General features: G+C 40.3%; 1 protein-coding gene across 5 annotated transcripts; it reads right to left on the minus strand.

The window, feature by feature from the left end:
• Positions 1-20,118, minus strand: loxl3b (lysyl oxidase-like 3b). Of its 5 annotated transcripts, XM_034111787.2 has the most exons (17): positions 19,823-20,118; positions 16,832-17,182; positions 16,371-16,534; positions 15,106-15,323; positions 11,776-11,841; positions 10,377-10,433; positions 9,385-9,592; positions 7,337-7,517; positions 5,128-5,282; positions 4,236-4,406; positions 3,490-3,645; positions 2,863-3,022; positions 2,274-2,517; positions 1,418-1,533; positions 1,138-1,274; positions 911-1,022; positions 1-725 (listed from the first exon to the last, which is right to left on the minus strand). In XM_034111787.2, the coding sequence occupies exons 2-17, from the start codon at positions 17,172-17,174 to the stop codon at positions 637-639; spliced, it is 2,577 nt and encodes an 858-aa protein (XP_033967678.1). In that variant the 5' UTR covers positions 17,175-17,182; positions 19,823-20,118; the 3' UTR covers positions 1-636. The 5 variants fall into 5 exon arrangements, with proteins under 5 accessions (XP_033967678.1, XP_033967675.1, XP_033967674.1 ...); XM_034111784.2 differs by lacking the exon at positions 3,490-3,645 and having other exon boundaries at positions 19,828-20,117; XM_034111783.2 differs by lacking the exon at positions 3,490-3,645 and having other exon boundaries at positions 19,823-20,117.
• Between the last annotated feature and the right edge of the window lie 788 nt (positions 20,119-20,906).

Raw genomic sequence — 20,906 nt, forward strand, 5'->3', positions numbered from 1 at the left:
TGTGTATTCCTCTCCTCTTTATTCGGTGCAGCAGTTCAGCTTACATTCAGACATTGTTGAGGGTAAGTGTACTTTTTGTTGTTGTTGCCCGATAACATCTACATTCAAACCCTAGATTACTTTTATTAATAATAATAATACACTACATCAAGACTAAAGCAGATGGAAAACTGACAACAATGCTAAGTGTTCTTGAGCACCGATTTAAGCAATAAATAGTGTGGAGGCAGGTGTGTTACAGTTTGTTCTGTGAACAAGATTACTGGTATTATACTTGCAACATTTTTTGAATAGTACTTTATCTATTTGTTGATCTGCTAACTTGTATAATATTTAGACAAATATATCTTTATAAAGATGCTTCACCCATAACTCTGAACATTCATAACATTCTTAATTTTTTGTAATAAAAAATATAGCATTAGCTCACTGACTGAGAAAAAAAAAAAAAAACTTGAATATTCAAGTATAATATAAAAAGACATTCACCGCAGGAAATTACTGTTGGCTTCTTCCATAACTCCGAATGATGTGAGGAAATCCAGTTTTTAACCTGAAAATACAAATGTTTGTCTTTTGTTTTTAAACCTGTAAAGTGTTTTTATTCCCCGACTCTGGGGCGCATATGTCGGGAAGTTATTGTTGATTTATTGAAGGAATCTGGTTATTGAGCTGCCCGGGGTATTTCTCAAACCTCCTCTCTGCCTCCTCGCTGAATGCATCACCTGTAGGGATGAAGAAAGCAACAATAATATGTATTTACTTGTATACATAGACGAACAATCACAAGTATCTGGGCCCATTAAAGTTGTATAAACGATAGAAATATTGATAAAATAACAAACAATAATCTGAAAACGAGCACCACTTACAACATTTACTAATTTGGTAGTTTTTTTTGACTGCTTACCAATGTGGCAGTTATGGAGCCAGATTCGATGTCCGTCATATTTGCAGTTACATTTCATGCAGTTGTTGGTGAAGTCGCTCTCAGCCACTTCGTAATTTGGGTTAATCACAATCTGTGTAGAAACATAAAAAAACATTTTTGTAACAGGGTAGACAATCAGAGATTAAAACACAACGGTACATTACACGCACACATTATTGTGGTATTTGCTTTGTGAACATGATCACCTGCAGGATGTAGTTTCCAGGTTTGACGTCTGTGATGTCGATCCACTGGCAGTCGATGTCGTGACGGTACAAATCCCAGCAGCCCACAGTGATGCCCTGATTCCCAAAGTTGGCGCACTCGTAGCGCTTAGAAACACCTGAGGGGCAAAATGATTAACTTAATCTTGAATGAAGGCGTCTAAGGACAAAGGGAGTGTTATGTTGCATAGATTGAGACACATTTGTAGTTTGTAATATTGTGCTATTAACATAAAATTGTATTTGTTTTGATCAGACTCACCCTCCTGACAGTCTGTGTCCTCCAGACAGAAGCTGGCTTTGTGTCCCTCGGCCACTTTTGTACCGTTTCCGCTCAGCAGATCATAGTGGGTGAAAATGTCCATGCTGTGGTAGTGGCTGTAAAATACAGAGACAATTTCAAAATTAAAAAAACCTTCATTTCAAATATGTAAACTAGCATCTGCTAAACAATTTTATTCCACACCCTTCAAAAACAATGTTTATACTTAAAGTGGAGAATCAAATATCCCAGGGCCGTTTCTTCCTATAGGCGGACTATGTGGATGCATAGGGCCCCCGCGGCCACTAGGGGGCCCCCAAGCTGAAAGTTCAGGTCCAGCCTCAAAACATTTGGGGAGAATTAAAATTAGCCGTCTGTATTTGTAGACAGTGAAGCATTATGCTTAAAAATCAAATATAGGATATAAACACAACTAAACTGCAATAATAGCAAAGCTGCGGCTTGTATTTGTGGGGTAATAAAGTCCAAATCATCGTTGGGCTGTCACCCAATGAATGACGTCTGAGGAAGATGAAAAATGTAAATTAAACTTTGTTGAGAAAATGCTGCATCTCTTGCATTTATTGAGGTTCAATTGCTTGGTTTTCGTAAATTTAGCCTGTTTTCCTCTTAAAGTATAACAGATTGATGCATCTCCACAGATCATCTTAAAGGCTTCGGAATCCCCCCATTGTAGTTTGAAAAAAATAGGGCCTCCAAACAGCATCTTGCATAGGGCCCCCAAAAAGCTAGAAACGGCAATATTCCATGAAATCTGATGTATTTCTGGATGAAAAAAGATGAAGAGCAATAATGGGTGTGTATTCTAAGACCTGTTAAATGAAGACGACATTACCCATGACAGGCGTGCCAGACCCAGGAGTGTCGCCCAGCTTTGGGCTTGAAGTCAGCTCGGCCGATGTTGTGTATCTGAGAGGAGAAGCGCAGCAGGCGGCGGTGACCGTACGGCCAGTTGGCCTGCGCTGCCGTCTTTGAGAGGCAGTCCTCCTCCGCAGCGCAGTAGAGCATGTGCAGAGGACGGTCCTCGATGTAGACCGTCTGCTGGACCAGCGACGCGTTCAGAACCAGATCAGAGGCCGCTGCACACAGGAGGAGTATTCATATTATAATGGATTACATTTACTCAGTATACAGTATTTATTTGACTGTACCTTATTTACTTTTACTTCTGTTTTATCTTGTTTTTCTTATTCCTGTTTATTATGTGAATCATTATGTCACAATTGTATTCTTTCTGTGTCTTAAGTATAGTATGTTGCATTGTGAAAGAAGCCTGGGACTTTGGATTTTCATTACCAAAACTACGTTGTACCTTTTGTGCATGACAATAAAGCCTTTGAATCTTTAAATCTGGAATCAAGTATGATAATCAATTATATAATATGTATATTATATATATTTTTCCTTTAGTTTCTGTCACTCACTGTCCGAGCAGATGACTCCTGCTGCAAACTTTGCCGCTGCTTTCTGGCAACTGACTGTTTTGTGGTGCTGACACTGACTCAGAGACATCTCGTTTCCTGTGCACTTCACGCCGCTCATTATCATCTCCGTCACATTGCTGCTGTCCCAGTACCAGGTCTCCTTAGATGGGGATAGACAAACGTGCAAACAGAGAGAAACACGGTGCATCGATCAGGAAAGAGCCTTTCAGAGAGTTCAGTTAGATGTTGAAAACAGTAGATGTTCAGGACTCGTTTATGGCTGCAGGATGATGACAGTGTAACAATCAGTTTATGTTCACTGCAGGACGAAAAAGTTCTGCAGATATTGAAATATTAAAATCAGTCCTTATACCCAGCAGTGTATGAAGTATTAAGAATAAACCCCACCTTCAACAAATGCAACATTGAAGTGATTTAGTTCTTTTTCTTAGGATTTTGGATGGAAACTTTTGTACAACGATTGTTTTTAAACTGTTGGATTGCTACTTTGACTTTAGTAAAGATCTGGAACCTTCTTTCACCACAGCATCTCATCCTGTTACGAATACATTTGTTCCACTTCTCACAGAAGAACAAATCTCTTCATTCTTTGTTTGTCCTACTTACAGTGATGGCATGCATGGAGTATCCGAGCCCTAGCTGCCTGCACACCACCATGGCTTCCTTTGTGGTCCAGCCTGCGCTGCACACTGTGCCCCACTTGGAGCCCACCTGAACCTCCACCCGGCCCTCATACGTGGTCCGGCCGCCCACTATCCGGATCTGCAGAAAGGCCCTGCTGGGAGTCAGTGACGGGACACACTTCCTGTCCTGTCTCTGAACTGTCTGGGCTCAAGCTAACATCATATACAGTCCTCCAGAAGTGGAAAATGTTTATTGAAGCAGCAGTTTTTGTTAGATTTTCTAGGCGGGAGAGTGTTTTCCAGATGAGGTTCCCACTTCAGCTCGAGTGGTGAGTAGCTTTGAGTTTGAATAGAAACTTCATGTGAGTCTGGTTTGACAGCCCACATAAAAAAGACCACAACAGTATCGTGTTCTTCCATGTAGGAGAAGTAGCTTCTACCCCAATGTGAAACGTATAATCTACTGTCAGACATTAAAGGGATAGTTCAAACCATGTGAACCAAAAGTTTAAGGACTATGTTTGAATGTGTTACCAGTTCTAATAACAGGTTTTAGTATGCTACACATATAAGGTAATATGTGACTGAACACAGAAGTATTGGATATATTTGAACACATATGCAAAGCACTAACTGTATTCAGTTGGGTATATTTGCACATGTCAAATATACCAAAAGGCAGCTGCGCTCTGCTGCAGGAGGTTTGCTTTAGTGCTGTTAGTAACCTACTTGCACGCCCTGGTTAGCGTAGCCCAGGCCCAGCTGCCTGCAGGCCACCATGGCCTCCCTGGTGTTCCAGGTCTCTCCACAGATCAGACCCCAGCTCAGCGTCCCATTAGAGTCCAAGCTCAGCACCTCCAGACGGCCTTCGTAACGGGTCCGTCCTCCCGCGAGCCGGATCTGTGCGGGGCCGAGGGTTAGAGACCAGGAAGCAGAGCACAGATCCACAAGGGCCAGGCTGGATAGAAAGTCTACCTTTATCTCTGGAAGGTTTGTTATTTTACATTTGAAATGTAACATGGTTTAAATGCATGTAAGTCGAATTGAAAACTATCATTAAGATAAAAGGGAAGACTTTTCATTCCACTAAATCCAGCCTGAATGTGTATCCACAGGAAACATGGAATAGAGTATGATTTGGGTAAATACAAACTGCAAAACCAGAAATACTCTGTGTTAAAAGGAAATTGCCGCTGTCCCAAAAAAATACTTTGTGTTCATTAATTTCTAAACCATAAATTAATTCGGAGCTGAGCGGGTTTCAAGCTACGGACCTGGTTTAGAATATATTGAACAAAATGTGAAAGCAGTGAAAAAGCATTGGTTGTGAGAAACATTTGAGATTTCTCTGGTCTAAATCTCAAGTTAGGGAAAACCAAAAGGAATTTTAGAGCAAGAAAAAAACAAGACAAGACATTATACCGTGTTTGCCTATGCTACATTCATGAAAGCGTAAGAAAGTAAAAAAAAAATCACAAGTAATCTATATCATTTCTTGTACTGTCTAATGCAATACATAGTGTAATAACAGTATAAACCATTCAATCAGTTTTCTAACTCTTCCTCAAATTTGAAGCACATTTTAAAGATGAACGTTGTAGTAAAGAGGTTCAGCTCTGACCGAGTGCTCCACGCCCATGTAGGGCACGTTGCAGCGGACAGCCGCGTCCTCCACGTGCTGACAGTCCTCCGATGTGATGTTTTTAAAGGGGCAGTTCCAGATGGATCTCTCCTGGCCGACACACTTCACCTCGTTCATGTAGATCGGACCAATTCCTGTACAGAAAGACAGAAATTAGCTTTAAAGTGAAAGATGGTCAACTTTTTTATGGATTTAGTTTTAAGTTCAAAGCGAAGCGATGGTCTGGATCCATTCTCTCCACTTTTATATTTAGAGCTCCTTGAGTAAACAATACATATAAAGCTGACAAAACCTGACTTTCAGATATAAGATATGTGTATACTAAGATTCTACTTCTATCAGATGAAGATTCATTGAATTAGGTCCTTTAAAAATCTATTATATTAATTAGTAGCAAATAGGTGTTTAAAAATAAAGTAAGTTTTAATGGGGTACAACTGGGAAAAGTACAAATCATGCACATTTCAAAGCTTTATGACAAATTGGGTGCAGGTGAATTCACTGTTTCATTTAACCCCCAAACTAAATCAAAATGTCACAGGTAACAGATGAGTTTGATTCAAAAACTCCATTGTAGCAATTTTCTTTCATCTTTAATATGTACAATTTCATGGATACAAAATTAAAGGCATTTTAGTAAAGACCATAAAAAGCCACAAAAAGGCATTTTTAAATTGAGGTTTTTCAAATTTGTAATGCTGTAATGTTTAATTTGTATATGTTTCCACAAAGAACTACAAGTTATGGGGGATCCAGTCTTGAATGCCTTTCAAACTACAAACAACACTTTTTAGCCTGAGGCATGTTTGCTGAGCATGCATGTTCCCTGTCAGCGACACCCTGGTTTACGTTCACCCTCTAAACTCACTCCACCATGAGCTGATTGTATTCTGACATTTCTGAGGTGACGTTAAGGAAAGTTTCCCAGATGAATTCAACCAGGTGGTCTCTGAGCACAGAGAAGGTTGAAAGAGTCTCTTCCCCCCACTTCCTCTGTGGTAGAAATCCTGATGTACACACACGAAAGAAGACATCCCCACCCAGCGGTCCCGAGAAACGCCCTTCAAAAGACCGTTTGTTTCTTCTTTAGTGGAATCTCCGGGCAGTTTACATAAAACTACACATACCTCCATGTTCTCAAGACAAACACACACACTAAGACAAATATTGTAATACTTATCATAATGCTTTTAATACAATTTTATCCAGACACAAGATGGATTTATAAAATTCATGAAATGTTCCAAATCCTCTTTCATGCCTTTGTTTCTTGTCTGTCTTCATGAACAACATTCCTTTACTTATTAAAATAAGCTCCACATGAGGAATCAGTTCAGGAATGTGCCCTCCTTTTGCGAACAGATTGTCAGAGATGACCTGAGAGAAAAGACAGACTGTAGATGGACGGCAATGACTGACCTGAGGACAGTTATACACTTCAGCAGTTAAGAGGGATTGAATGCGAATCGCAGAATTGGCTTTGCTTGCGGAAATGTGTCAATTACAATTGAACCATTTTGTCATATTCAAGCGTGTCTGTTATATTTGTATTGAAGTCAATAGCATCTCATCATGGTTGCATCACTTTAAATGATACTTCTTCTTTCTAATGATGCAGAAAAACCATCACTGGACAAGTAAAACCTCAGTTAGTAGAGCTGAGAGGTTAGCTGACATGGAAACGTATGCAGGGCAAACCTTTGGACCTTTGTACAGGATGGAGCGCTGCCTCGTCATAAGGCGTGCCAAATCACACTTTGGTTGAATTTTCCAAAAATGTTTGAGCCTCAACTCAAACACAGACTACCTCCTTTCCACTTATTACTGGACTTCTGTCTGAAGCTACAACGTCTTTAACTCCAACCATCAGTGGTTCCCAAACGTTTTAGTTTTGTTTGAGAATATTACCTCGGTTGCTGATTGGCTAATGGTTACACAAGCCAAAAAAATCGTTATGACATCATAAAGTGGCCAAAATCTGATCAGCTCATTTTCAGACAGGTTTTTATAGAAATGGATCAGGACAAAAAGAGAGAGAATCTTTTTATTCTGAAACTTTCCGAATCTCTTTCCACAGAGGGGAAACATGTTGATGTATGAAAGACATGAAAAAGTGGATTTGCACAATAGGTGACCTTTAAGTGAGAGTTTAGATTTCGTCCTTAAGTCATACAGTGTTTTTCCTTACCTTGTCCCATGCGGGCTCCGGTGAGAGCCTCCTTGGCGCTGCCGAAGCCGAGCTCCCTGCAGACGACGCTGGCCGACTGCAGGCTCCAGCGATCGTCACACACGGTGCCCCACTCGTTGCCCTTCAGCACCTCCACCCGACCCTCACCCAGCTTGGCACCTCCCTTCAGCCTCACGTTGTTCTGGAAAACCAGTACACACGTTAAAGTTAGTATGAGCAGACTGGCCAACATTGGCAATCATCTCTTTGGCTATTATTGGGTAATAATATTTAATAACTGGGTAATGGAGATATATATACAGAGGATTTTATTTGCAATTTTGCCCATAATGTGGAGACAGGACAGATAAGACTGGAAAGGTAAAGAAAGGGGACATCGTGCAGCAATATCTTTTATTATTTTTAATATTTTTTAATGTTATTATAGTTTTCTTAAAATGCTTCTCCATCTGTGTTTTTTCATTTTTGTTTTACTTTTATGTATGCACCATGACAACAAGTCAAATTCCTCTTACGTGTCAACCTACCTGGTAATAAATTGGTAATAATTCTGATTCTGATAAAACAAATGAAAACCTGAAGATATTTGTTGCCGTTAACTTCCAGAGTACATTTTGACGGAAAAAGCACAGGTGCAAATAATAAATAAATATTGGCTACAGGCTCTAAGGTGCGTCAGGTTTCTCATACTGGCAGAGGTGGGACCAAGTCATTGTTTTGCAAGTCCGAGTCAAGTCTCAAGTCTTTGCGCTCAAGTCCGAGTCGAGTCTCAAGTCAGGTTGGACAAGTTCAAGTCAAGTCCAAGTCCTAAACGTTGACAAAACGAATCTTAAACAAGTCATTATGTGCTTTTCACCAAATGTAATGACATCGATCAACAGAATAATTCTTAATAATCAAACTGCCCTTTATTAGTCACATTAATAATTTAATAATCCATTTTCTCTCTGCTGGTAAAGTAACGTGTTTTTCTATTTTAAGAGGGATCAGTAAGGTAAGGCTACCATGACAGTTTGATTCAGAAGGAGTTTAATTGATAAGATCCCTGAGGTTGAGGTGACCAGCATGTTTATTTCCACTGTGTACAACATGTTGTAAGGGACCCACAATCTATCTTTATGCAAGGGATAATGTGCAGCCAGGCGGTCTCTATGGGGAAAATAACACTTGCATCTAGATCTCTCTGCAGGTGGTACTTTAACTATATTTTGATGCAAATACTTTTGTACTTTTACTTGTAACATTTTGAATGCAGGACTTTTTATTGTAACTGCATGCGTATTCACTGATACTTTTACTCAAGTACAAGATCTGAACTTCCCCCACCTCTGACAATAAATCCTGAGTGGTTACCAAAAAAAAACCCTGCTCTGAAGGTTATTTTCATTTTACAAATCCTGCACTCAGCTTTGCTTTCTCCAATATCATTGAAAAGCAGCCAGATGCTGCTTCTTTTTTCGGTTTTTGCTCATTTCTTGACTTTTTCCGACACGCTTGCATTTAAATCCGTTTCCCCGTCGCTCTGTGCAGCTGGCCTGTACCACTACACCTGCTGTGCCCCCCACCCTTCTTTCACATAATAGTATGATCCTAGTGTGTCCTCGCATCTAAATATCCATCCAGCTAAATAAAGACCCGCCCCTGCCTGCAAGGATTCTCAGCAAGAGTATAAGCGGCTGAAGATTCTGCTCTCCCCAACGGGAGTCTGCTCTTCTAACGGCATCTCGCGATCGGCGTGTTGGAGACCTCTGAATTAAATGATCAAGTCACCTCAAGTCAGAAGGCTCAAGTCCAAGTCAAGTCCCGAGTCATTGGTGTTCAAGTCCAAGTCGAGTCGCAAGTGTTTTGTGATTTTGTCAAGTCGAGTCTCAAGTCATCAAATTTGTGACTCGAGTCTGACTCGAGTCCAAGTCATGTGACTCGAGTCCACACCTCTGCATACTGGCATGCTAGCTCACTGTCATGGCTTATTGGGACACATGTTATATGTTACAGCTGTGTTTTATTCCACAATGAAAAGTCAAAATGTGAAAAACGAGCTGCCTTACCGATATTTTAGGTTTCTTTTTCAAGCCTTTGTTTTGAATGAACAGCGGCCCCGGCATGCAGCTGACAACGGCCGGCATGCCGCCCTCGCAGCTGGACGTTGCGTTGGGCTTGCTGAACTGCAGAGGACAGGCTGCCAGGTGGATCTCTGTGCCTGCACACGCCACCGAGTGGACGTGGAAGTGATTCTTCTGACGCTCCAAATACAACCTGGAGGAATGAAAAAATGTACTGTGTCCGAAATCCATACCAAATGTGTGACCTATGTATACTTATAGTATGCTGTATAAACTAAAATATCAATATCTAAATAAACTTTGGCAAGAGACACTAAAATAGTATTTTTTTCAGTTTTGTAACTTTTTTTTAAGATGTTCAGCACCAATCAAAATGTATTATAATTTCTGTTCAGCTGTGAGCAGCATCTCCATTAACAGCAAATAACATTACTAATTGTTGTCTCTTTTCTGGTTTTACCACACTACAAACTCAAAACATTCATCGAATTAGTATATGTTTTAGATTTGGGACAATGCAAATTATTAAATAAATGAAATGATGCGTTACTAGCATTAAAAGTATACAGTGACAATTAACAATATGACAATCTGAAAAAACAAAAACAGATATATAACTAAAAAGACCACACAAATAAATGAATGACGTAGTTCCTGATCGACAAAGGAACAAACCACCACCTGCTCATGTTATAGTAAGAATAACATCATCCTCACACAAATTACCAAAGACATTGTCTAAATTAATATGAATACTTTGAACAAAAGGAAAAACAAAAGCTTAATATGTAGTCACAGTTTGGTGGATAAAGCTTTTTGTTATTTTGTTCTGAAACCAACCACAATTTCAGGGCAGGTGCTCGCACTGGAGGTGTTGGGTCTACACATTTTTTGGGGAAGTCTAACGGACATTTGTTTGTGAGACTTCGGGAAGTGTTTTGGTTATTTACCGTCCAAACTGTTTATCCTAAGATTACCTTTTGCCAGGACTGCTCTGTTTAGTCTTAGAGTTAGCTTTAGCTTTGGGTGTCTGCCTGCAAGGTAAACACGGGTTAGACCGCACAGTTAGGAAGAGACAAATGAGGTGACCAAGTGAAAACAATCATAGTAACAAAAGGTTACATGATGCACAATTATGTTAAATGTAATGACACTCTTCAAAAGGATGTGCCCCCTTCAACATTTACAATACAGTCTTTAACACATTTCAGTATTTTCTTATAAATTGTATGTTATACTCAAAAGTCACACAGATTTGTTGTAGGTGACACATCCTTTCAAAAAAGATATGTATATAAACACAAATGGGAATAAAAATTTATTTTGATACGTTTCATCATGACAGACCCATATACACTGCATGGTCAAAGTATGTAGACAATCTTCGACATACTCTGGTGTAGTTTTGGAAAATTATTAAAGGAATAGTTCCAATTTTTTAAGTGGTGTTGTAACCGGAGCTTTTCTAAAGTCAGTGAATAACACTTATAGTAGTACAGTAGAGGCAGAGGTAGATGTTTGGAGAAACAGACAGGAGTACCAGCAGAAAGCTAAATAATGTATCGCTTTATGTTTTGCTGGGAAGAGACCAAGGGGTAGACCTAGGACCAGGTGGAGGGATTATATCTCTTCACTGGCATGGGAGCGCCTTGGGATGCCCCAGTCAGAGCTGGTTGATGTCGCCAGCGAAAAGAAAGTTTGGGGCTCTCTGCTGGAACTGCTACCCCCGCGACCCGACCACGGATAAGCGGGAGAAGATGGATGGATGGATTTATGTTTTGCTTTCCGTGCTGGTATTCCTGTCTGTTTTTCAAAACCGCCATCTATTGTAACTCACTGACTATGTACCTCGAGGAACTGGAAGTAGACCAAATGGTTTTACTGTTTAGCTGTCCATATACCTTTGGCCATGTCGTGTATGACATGTAAAGCATGATCATTAACATTATGTTTGTTAGTAAAAAAAATAGGCTACCATGATTGTAGTTTTTCTATCGTTCCAATGTGAACCTCAGGTTACCACATTGATTTAGTTTGGCGTATGGCATTGCTTTTAGATTTTAGAGGTAGGTGTAATAGTTAAAGCATGATATTAAATGGTAATATCATGAACAACAAACAGTCTATGTTAGTGGGTTATTCACTTTTTGTAGAAGTAATGAGAAAACTCAACATCCAAGCAAGGCAAACGGTACTTTAAGCAAGATAACTAAAATCTAGAACCTATTCACATGCTGCACATCATGATACTATGATATTAAAAAGAAAGGACAATTAGCTAAAGAGAGGCGCTAAATGGTTATTGTCTACTACCTACAGGAAACCCACTGTCTAAACTACAGTTTGCAGACGGTGGGTTTTCCGGTGACAGTGTACCTTCCACCGGCTGAAACATTAACCTTTGGCCTGGAGACCTTCTCAGCTGCTCGCTTTGTCAGACGTCTGCAACAGTGAGACATCCAAATTCATCACATAGAGGAGTGAGACTACATGCAAACACACACATATACACAGTCTGCAAATATACACACACACACACACACACACACACACACACACACACACACACACACACACACACACACACACACACACACACACACACACACACACACACACACACACACACACACACACACACACACACACACACACACACACACACACACACACACACACACACACACTGTCTCTGGGCTCCAAACACATGTCTTTAAGGTAAGAAGTACTGGAGGGTCAGCGGTGATTAACATTTTTGACATTCCACAAGTTCTCCAGTATATCGTGTTACAGACTTCAGGTCAACGAGGTATGATCACAATTACAGAACCATTTCAACTATTCAGAACTACGGAGGCTGTCTTGAGTCTCATGCCGTTACAACTGATTAATAAATACAGTATCTACGTGTTAATGGCTGGCGCTCTCTACCTCATTGTATTTGAGAAGAAATATGACCAGCTCTCTTGCTTCGTGCATTCTTGGCAAAGATAATCCCTTAAATGTTCCTCAAAATCTATTAAGACTCGTGAAAATCCTCCTTTTCATTAAACTTGGTACTGGTTTCAGAATACTTATTTTAATGCAGACAGAAATTGGGTATGGTTTAAGTCCTTTTTATCTGAAGGGTCTTAGGTTTGTGTGTGTTAACGATGAATCTTCCACGCAAGCCAAAGTTGCTCATAGAACTTAGACCGATTAGAAAAAGGTCTCGTATTTAGTCACTATAAATATATATACAGTACATATGCTTCGTAAACAATATAAGAAATGACTCCATAAACTTTCATTTTTATGCAGATGATACCCAATTATATATCTACTGATCGAGCCAGATCAACCAAGCAAATTACTAAACTTTAAGCATGCCTTAACGAAGTAAAGAAACTGGATGACCTAAATAACACGGATGGTATTTTACACCTACAAAATGCAGTATCTAAAATTATTGTCTCTGTATGTACATTTCAAGGAATTCAGTAAAATGTAAACCTGGATTCGACTTTAAAACAATTGTGAAAAGTCGGTTTTCCATCTTCAGCCCCTGTTAGACTATGTAACCCAAAAAGACTAAATAAGGACAGGCACCACAGAACAGATTGACTGTTGGTTAATGTATGTTGGCTTCTTTCCAGGCGTTGTTGTCTGTTCATTATGTGACCTCTCGCCCCAACCCCGGATCATTCCCCTGAGCCTCAGCCTTCACACACATTTGAGAGAAAACACACATTTCCCCTCAGACTACTGTGAACCATCTGAATAAAACTGCTTCAGCTGTAGGGCAGCCAGGAATGTGTGCAGTCATACTGGAAGAACAAACTCGGTAAAAAAAGTGGAGGTCTGCAAGCGCACCTAAAATATCACTGGTTTGTCTAAAGTCAATATCGTTTCGTACATTGTTGTAACCTGACCTTTAATGTTTGGTTTCTGCCCAAGTGTGCGATATTACACATAACATATAAGACGTACGTAATATAGATCCTGATTTTAGGGCAACAACTAACAATTATTTTCATTCACGGCTGAAACAATTTGCAGATTTTAGGATTAGTAGATCGAGAGAGAAAACATTTTTCTTTCTAATATAATCACAAGGTGAATAACTACAATTGTATTAAAATGGCAATATGAACTAGTATATTATAATGTTTATCAGTGAAATGAAGAGAATGATGATGCAAAAAGTATCAATCCCTCATTAATAATAAAGTGCGGCAGTGGCTCGGTCAGTAGGGGATTGGACTGTGAGCCGTAGGGTCGCCGGTTCAAGTCCCCGACCAGACCTAAAAATGGAGTGTGGACTGCTACTTGGAGAGGTCCCAGTTCACCTCCTGCCCTGCCTTGAGCAAGGCACCGGACACCCCCCTTCCCCCCTCACTCCCATTGCTCCCCGGGCGCTGTGCAATAGCTGCCTACTGCTCCTAGTACTAGGCTCCTGGTACTAGGATGGGTTAAAAGCAGAGAACACATTTCACTGTGTGTGCTGTGTGCTCTGCATGTGTGACCATTAAAGGTCCCAATATAAAAACAAATATATATATATATATAAGTGTGTTGTCTGTTAATAGTCTTAACTATCAGTGCCAAAGAAAGCCCTGCAGATGAAAAACATGATGGGCAAAACACACTTTGGTTGCACTTTTCCATCCCTGCAGGCACGTCCTGTTAAAGTGATAAAACAAACCAAGAACATGAAATATGTGACCTGACCAAGACACACAAAAAAAGGTTGTGTTTTTTTCTATATCAAGAGGCACATGGAAGAGAACAATCATCATGTGCTTTGTTGTTCAGCTGCAGTTCTGGCAGATGGTAGAAAAGGTTTCCGTAAACAGAAGTTCCTAATGTCCACTCTTTATGTCTACAAATCCTGCTTGTGGTTCGGTTACATTGTTGCCACTTTGTTTTACAGACTAAAGCCCAGGAATGTCAACCAGCAATCATCCCGACCCGAGTGAAGGAGAAAGTTACATCATCAGAGCAAAGTGGCCTAATTCCCTCTGCTGGTTCATAGAAGCAAAGAAAGATCTAATAGTTGAATGTAGCTGCGTACACAAAACGATTAGACTGCCCCTTTGTTTGAGATGAAGTAATTCCACATGTTGGGTTATGCACATCTGAGTCCAACCCCGATTTAGAATACTTTATTGTTTCTTAGATTTGCATAAACTGGAAACTTGTTTTGGGCACTTGCATAAGGCAAACTGCACATGACATTTATGCATCTTAACCACTGTCAACCACTTTTTTTAAATATGAGGCCATCACCAGCAGAAAGCCAGCTTAGCTTTGCTTTGCATTGACAGTAAAACAGGAAGCACCTATCATGCTGGTTAGCACACCTTACCTGTTTTACTCGCGTTATAGGCGTTTCTTATCTTAATGGCAAACTAACAAGCTGCTAGCTGAAGCTTCTAATTGACTGTAAATACACAAGAATTGTTCAAATCTTCTTATTTATCTTAAAAAGAAAGCAAGTGAGTGTATTTCAAATTTCCAAAATATCAAATTCTACCTTTAAGTTACCATGTAGATGAGCAACAGTCTATTTCCACTAAATTACGAAATATAGGGTTAGATCAATCCTTTTACAATTTTGAAGACCTAATAGTCCATTCCTACTTTGCTGTCTGTGTAAAAAGTCACAGCTTTAACCTCATGAGCCAGAATCAGATATTATTGGTGGAAGTCGAGCTATTATCTTACTTGTAGAAGTTCTTGTTGACTTTCCTCTCATGCGGGAATCCCAGCATGCCGCAGACCACATGAGTGTTTTTGATCGTCCATCTCAGGTCGCAGATCTGCGCCCAGCCGTCTTTATATTTCACTTCCACCACGCCCTCCGTGATGGGCAGCTTCTTTCTGGCAGTGGTGACTACAGGCCGCAGCCGCACCTCCTCTATCTGTTTCTCATCCACCTGAGCCTGTTTGGAGAAAGTGGAGAACAATCAGATGTTTTTTTATAATAATACATAATTCCAGATTCAAATTTGCTTCTAAATCAAATCAGGTAAATTCGTTAAAAAAGGACACTGATGATTGATAGTTAAATGAGGTAAGGATGCTTAGAAAATCACATTGTCCTTAATGGATCATAAAGATTATACTGACACATGCATGCACACAGAAGCATGTCTCTATAGGACTCTTTAATGAGAGGAGCAGACTAAACAGTGGGCCACAGCCATTACAGACTACATTCTAGGTCTAAACAGCTCATAAGTGGTAAACGTGATTCAGCCTTGCAATGAGTCACTTCCGCTGTGGTTTATTTGGAAACAAAACTGGCTCGTGGTCACAGATTAAAGTCTGGACGCCACATTTCACTGGGCCTGCAACTGGCAGGATAGAGTGAGAGTGGTTCTGCATCTGGAAGTCTGCCCACTTAACTCTTTTTCATAAGACCCTTCTATGTAACAGAGACACATATATCCAGTCATTCAAGCTGTTTCCAGGAGTCTGAAAACAAGTCCCCGGTCCAACCTTGTTCACCTTGGACCAGTCAGCCATATTAATGGAGTTTTAAAACTGACTGCAATGATGGAACAATGCTACTTCAAGACACCACCAAACTGCTCCTTTATAAATGTTTTTATTGAGGGCTAAAAAGGACATGTTGTACGTTTGCCAGGCTCAGACACATTGTAAAGAGCTGAGCTAATCAACAGAATGTGTGTAGCAGCTACAGGTGGCAAAGAGGAGCCATTGAACTACTTCCATGCTGGTTAAATCTGACAGTATATAAACTGTGGGAGATTAGATTATAAGCCTGTAGGATGAACCTCATTTTTACAGCAAAATTAGGCGTGTGGTCACAAAATGTATATTGTTGTCTTTGGCACTGGCATAAAAGACAACAATAAACGTCACACCAAAACAAAATAATGCATCTTATTCTTAACCAAATAAACCACAAAAACAGTATTGTAACAAAATTACGATTTAAAAAAAAATGTAATTCAGCAACTTACATCAATAACATTTGATTCCACAAATCCGGGGATCCTCTCGTCTTTGCACACCACTCCGGCGTCCTCATCGTGAGTGCAGTCACTGTTGCCCCAGCCGCGAGACTTGCAGGAGTCGATGCTCCTCTCTCCCCCGTTACACTGCACGTTGTCCAGCCAGATTTTCCCTGGACAGGCGGGAGACTGTCAGTGAGACTGCAGCACACTCCCAGGCCTGCGGAAAGTAATCATTCCAGGCCTGGAAGTGACACTTGGTTGCTTGACATGTTGGTGCTCTGGGCACTCATGGCAGAAAGTTCTTCACAGTACAATATAACTAACAGAAAATGATATGAGTGGATTATCTAAAGGTCCTCTGTGTATATCCAAACCTGTCATTTTGAACACCAAATAACCATATGAGAGAGCACACAGTGTATTAAGTAAGAATCTTGACATCAGGAAGTGTTTGAGGTCACTCTTACCTTGGCCTTTGCCATATTTGGCGCTGTGGGTCCATCCTGTGGCTTCCACGAAGCCCAGTTGGCGACAGAGCACATTGGCGTTGGCTATCGCAAAGTCGTCATCACAGATGGTTCCCCACTCTCCCTTGTAAAAAAGCTCCACCCGACCCTCGTTGTGTTTCCTGGGGTATCCAGACAGTCTAACCCTTAGCCGTTCGGTCTGCGGGGATGGAGACGGTGTGGGGGTCCGCGTGGGGGTCCGAGTGGCTGTGTTTGATGGTGTGGTCTGGGCCAAACAGCAAGGTAACAACAACCCAAACAAAAGAGAGACTGCTAACTTTTCCCTGCGTCTTGACTTCTCCATCGTTACAACTGCAAATAAAAAAAAGGAAAAGAGTAAGTCGACAATAAAAACATTTATACAGACCGGTAAGTCTCCCCTTTCTGCTCTTAATGTCTAAACGCCCCCCTATTTAAAATGTATGTTTAACCTGGAGAAATCTGCTCAATCTTTGAAAACTTTTATGTACAGTTTTGATCATACCAGATGGGAAACAGCTGAAGTTCCCATTTAGTTGCCCTTCAAATGACCCTCCGGTTTGCCTAAATACCCTTTTGGGTCCCACTCTGATCAGCCCTGGTGCCCCCTAAATGAAAGATTTATACAAATAGCTTAGTTAAAACCGGGAGTGTTCTGAACGAGGGGCTGAAAATACACTCAGTACATAGTAAAGTAAGATTGATGAAATGTGATTCAAACCATCTGGTTAGTGTTTACTTGACTCAGATATGGGGGAGAATAACAGGGAAGATTCCAAAATGCTTAGGCACAATCATGCTGACCACAAAGGTTACATGAATGTTTATATTATTGATATCAACAGCTGCACTTTGACTGGAAACTTTTCCTCTTTTAAGCAGCTTTTTTGTTCAGTTGTATTCATGGTTGTCGTGCCAGTTTCAGGATTTCTTTTTCCTGTTGGTTATTAGTCATCATATTTTCTGATACAACAAGCTACCTTTTTCACACAAAATGTTCACCCTGCTCTCTTAAACCTTCCTGTAGGGCTCTGTTTGTGAATGCTAACATAAGACTGCTATTGATACCCTGACAGCTACACTTCTTCTTAGCTTATAGCGAGTAGGGGGTTGTTCCTTCAGAAACACACATACAGTAGTGTGATGTGTTTGTACAGAAACCACAAACGTAAGGTGCCCTTTCCAAAACATGTCTGAGACTGACTGCGCAGTCTGAGTACAATTTCACAGAGTATGGAAGGACACACGCGTTCACACTAAGCTTTAGTCTGCAGGGGCTTTTAAGGCTGAGCCACAATGTGTTGGTAATCCTTGAAAATATATGAAGAGTATGGTGGATTTTGAAATGTAAAACCCAAGCCGAGTTTGGCCAACCCTTTCCCAATGAAAGAAGATAGCAGCACTAGCTCAAATAGTTGCTAAATTAGAAAAAAATGGTCAAGTTTGCAACGCTGACAGTCTGTCTTCTGAGCCACGCCACCATTTAAAACATTTCATTATTGCTTTTGTAGCCTTTGTTACATGAAACCTCCATAACATTAGGCCACCAAGTATCTGATTTTATTGTGCTTAGCATTAGTCAAACCAACTGTCTCACTCAAACACCCACACACACACACACACACACACACACACACACACACACACACACACACACACACACACACACACACACACACACACACACACACACACACACACACACACACACACACACACACACACACACACACACACACACACACCACACACACACACACACACACACACACACACACACACACACACACACACACACACACACACACACACACACACACACACACACACACACACACACACACACTTTGAAGCAGGGACTCTCCATACCAATGAGCTCATGGATCAGGTTTTGTGAAAGTCTCAAATCAACAAGCAGCAGCAGCAGTTCTCCAGCACAACATACAGAACACTTCGGTCATCACAAAGTCTTTTAATGAGACACTGAATGCACACATTCCCACCAAAACAAACACACAACTTTTGTCAAACTACGACTAATGCAAAGAAAAAATGTAACTGCCTTGTCACAGCATGTATTTGACCTCATAGGAACTTTGTGGAACTTTATATGAAAAAGCAGATATGTGCATGATCCACATTAGCAGGAATACAATGGATGATGTAAGAACCTGAATTATAGATAAGGGATAAGACACTATAAAGAAGGGGAACAAATCGAAATGGAAACACGTGGTGGTCAAACATTTCCTAGAAAGAGAAAGTGCAATGCTTTGTTGTTTTTTCTGATCCACTTTACTGTTTTGTCCACATCCAAATCTCCAACTGTAGCATTGGGATGTAAACACAAACATTAAACAATGTCACCATAATAATAGGGTAATCCTTTCCGATTGTTAAAGAATCAGAAAAACCCAACCACTGCACCCTTTCACCACTTGTTTTCTGGAAAACAGATGCTACAGAGCATCCAGGCCAAAACCCATATATTGTGAGTGTGAGGAATTCATTTTCGATTCTAACTAAACATATTTACCCCAATGATACATGATTATTACAAAGTTCTATCAACACATTTGAGTACACCAAACAAGACATCTAGCAGCAGTGATTTCTGTGAAAACTCTTATTTTTCCAAGTCAATATTTGGCTTTGGAACACATTTAGTTTCCTGTTGCAACATTCCTCACATTTTTCTTCAATATTCAGCTTCCTAAAAGTGAAGGTTTGTTTGACTAATATACATACTATAAATGGGGCTTTAAAGCACTTTGATGCCTAACAGAATTATCTTAATTCTTTAAATACATACTTTAAATACAATATATCAGGTAGAAGTTAATACCCAGATAGTGTACCTTGTTTTTTTCAACTATAGAAACACAGCATGATAACTTTGTGAAAAATGTTAATTTAGCAGGAAAATCACTATTCTCTTCATTTCAAACTACAACTAAACAAGTATAGCCATACCTTACGTTTCCAGTATGAGGAGGTTATAACGGTTCCAGTGGAAAAGGAGGGGGAGCTTGGTCTTGAATCTTTCTGATCTAGAAGTTCCTAAAGGACGAAAGGTGAATAAATATCCCAGAACTTGAGCTAATTCATCTCCTCCACGAAACAAGGGTCCAATTTGCGGGGCAGTGGTCCAACAAACAGCCAATTACTCCTTCCAGCGTTAGTTACTCTCTGTAAATTGCCAGATGTGCAGCCCTCGCCGAGGAGGAGGAAGAGGCTGCGAGACCGAAGTGGGCTGGATTTATTCCCTGGAAAGACACTAACTCTTTCATGAATGGTTCTGTAACAAGCGGGCGGTCGTCTCTTGCATAAAGACGTGCATTTCACTTATGTCACACGCAGGCTACGTGCCTGACAAATCGCAGGAGAATTACTATCGGAAAAAAGCTGCAAATAGCTTCTTGGGAAAAGAGAATATTGACTGCAAAATCCATTAACTATCCTCACATTGGCCCACAGCTTATATTGCATAATAGGACATGTTTATGGCTTTGTGCTAAAGTTGAAATGGTCATTTATGGCCTCATGATTTTGATACAGGTTGTTTGGGAACCTAACTGTAAGGGACCGATATTAACCAAAACGCAGGTTGCTCCAATAAACCCACAGTTAAATAATTCGATTTTTTGTGAAAATAAAATAACTTTTAATATTCTTACCAAATGTCCCACTGGAAGAAACACAAATCGAAATATCGTCCCTGACGCTTATAGCCGTTAACGGTCACAAGCTAGCAAGTGAGTTAGCTTGCTCATTAGCAAACATTTTAAACAGTACTTTCTCCCATAATTAACGTGACGTTTGGCCAAACAACAACAATTATTTTGTGTGTGTAATGTTTAAAGATAATATAAACGTCTTCACAGCAGGTAGAGTACCCACTTAACGTCATTTCAAATTGAGACTTTATTTTGTCAGTTTAGGCAAAATATCAACGGTTTAAAAAAAAAAAAGAGAAACAACAGGGGTCCAAGCGAACTAACTTCGCCCTCATTTGCATACATGTAACATTTCCCTGCCCTTGTTACGATTCATTAAT

Source organism: Pseudochaenichthys georgianus, chromosome 22 (genome assembly GCF_902827115.2).
Source record: "Pseudochaenichthys georgianus chromosome 22, fPseGeo1.2, whole genome shotgun sequence".
Lineage (NCBI taxonomy): Eukaryota > Metazoa > Chordata > Actinopteri > Perciformes > Channichthyidae > Pseudochaenichthys > Pseudochaenichthys georgianus.

Coding starts and splice junctions, on each gene's coding strand:
- loxl3b (XM_034111787.2), bottom strand. CDS start 17,174: ATGGAGAAGTCAAGACGCAGGGAAAAGTTAGCAGTCTCTCTTTTGTTT. Junction 9,593..10,376: donor CAGAGCAGTCCTGGCAAAAG/GTAATCTTAGGA, acceptor TCATTCCTCCAG/GTTGTATTTGGAGCGTCAGA. Junction 726..910: donor GCTCCATAACTGCCACATTG/GTAAGCAGTCAA, acceptor TCATCCCTACAG/GTGATGCATTCAGCGAGGAG.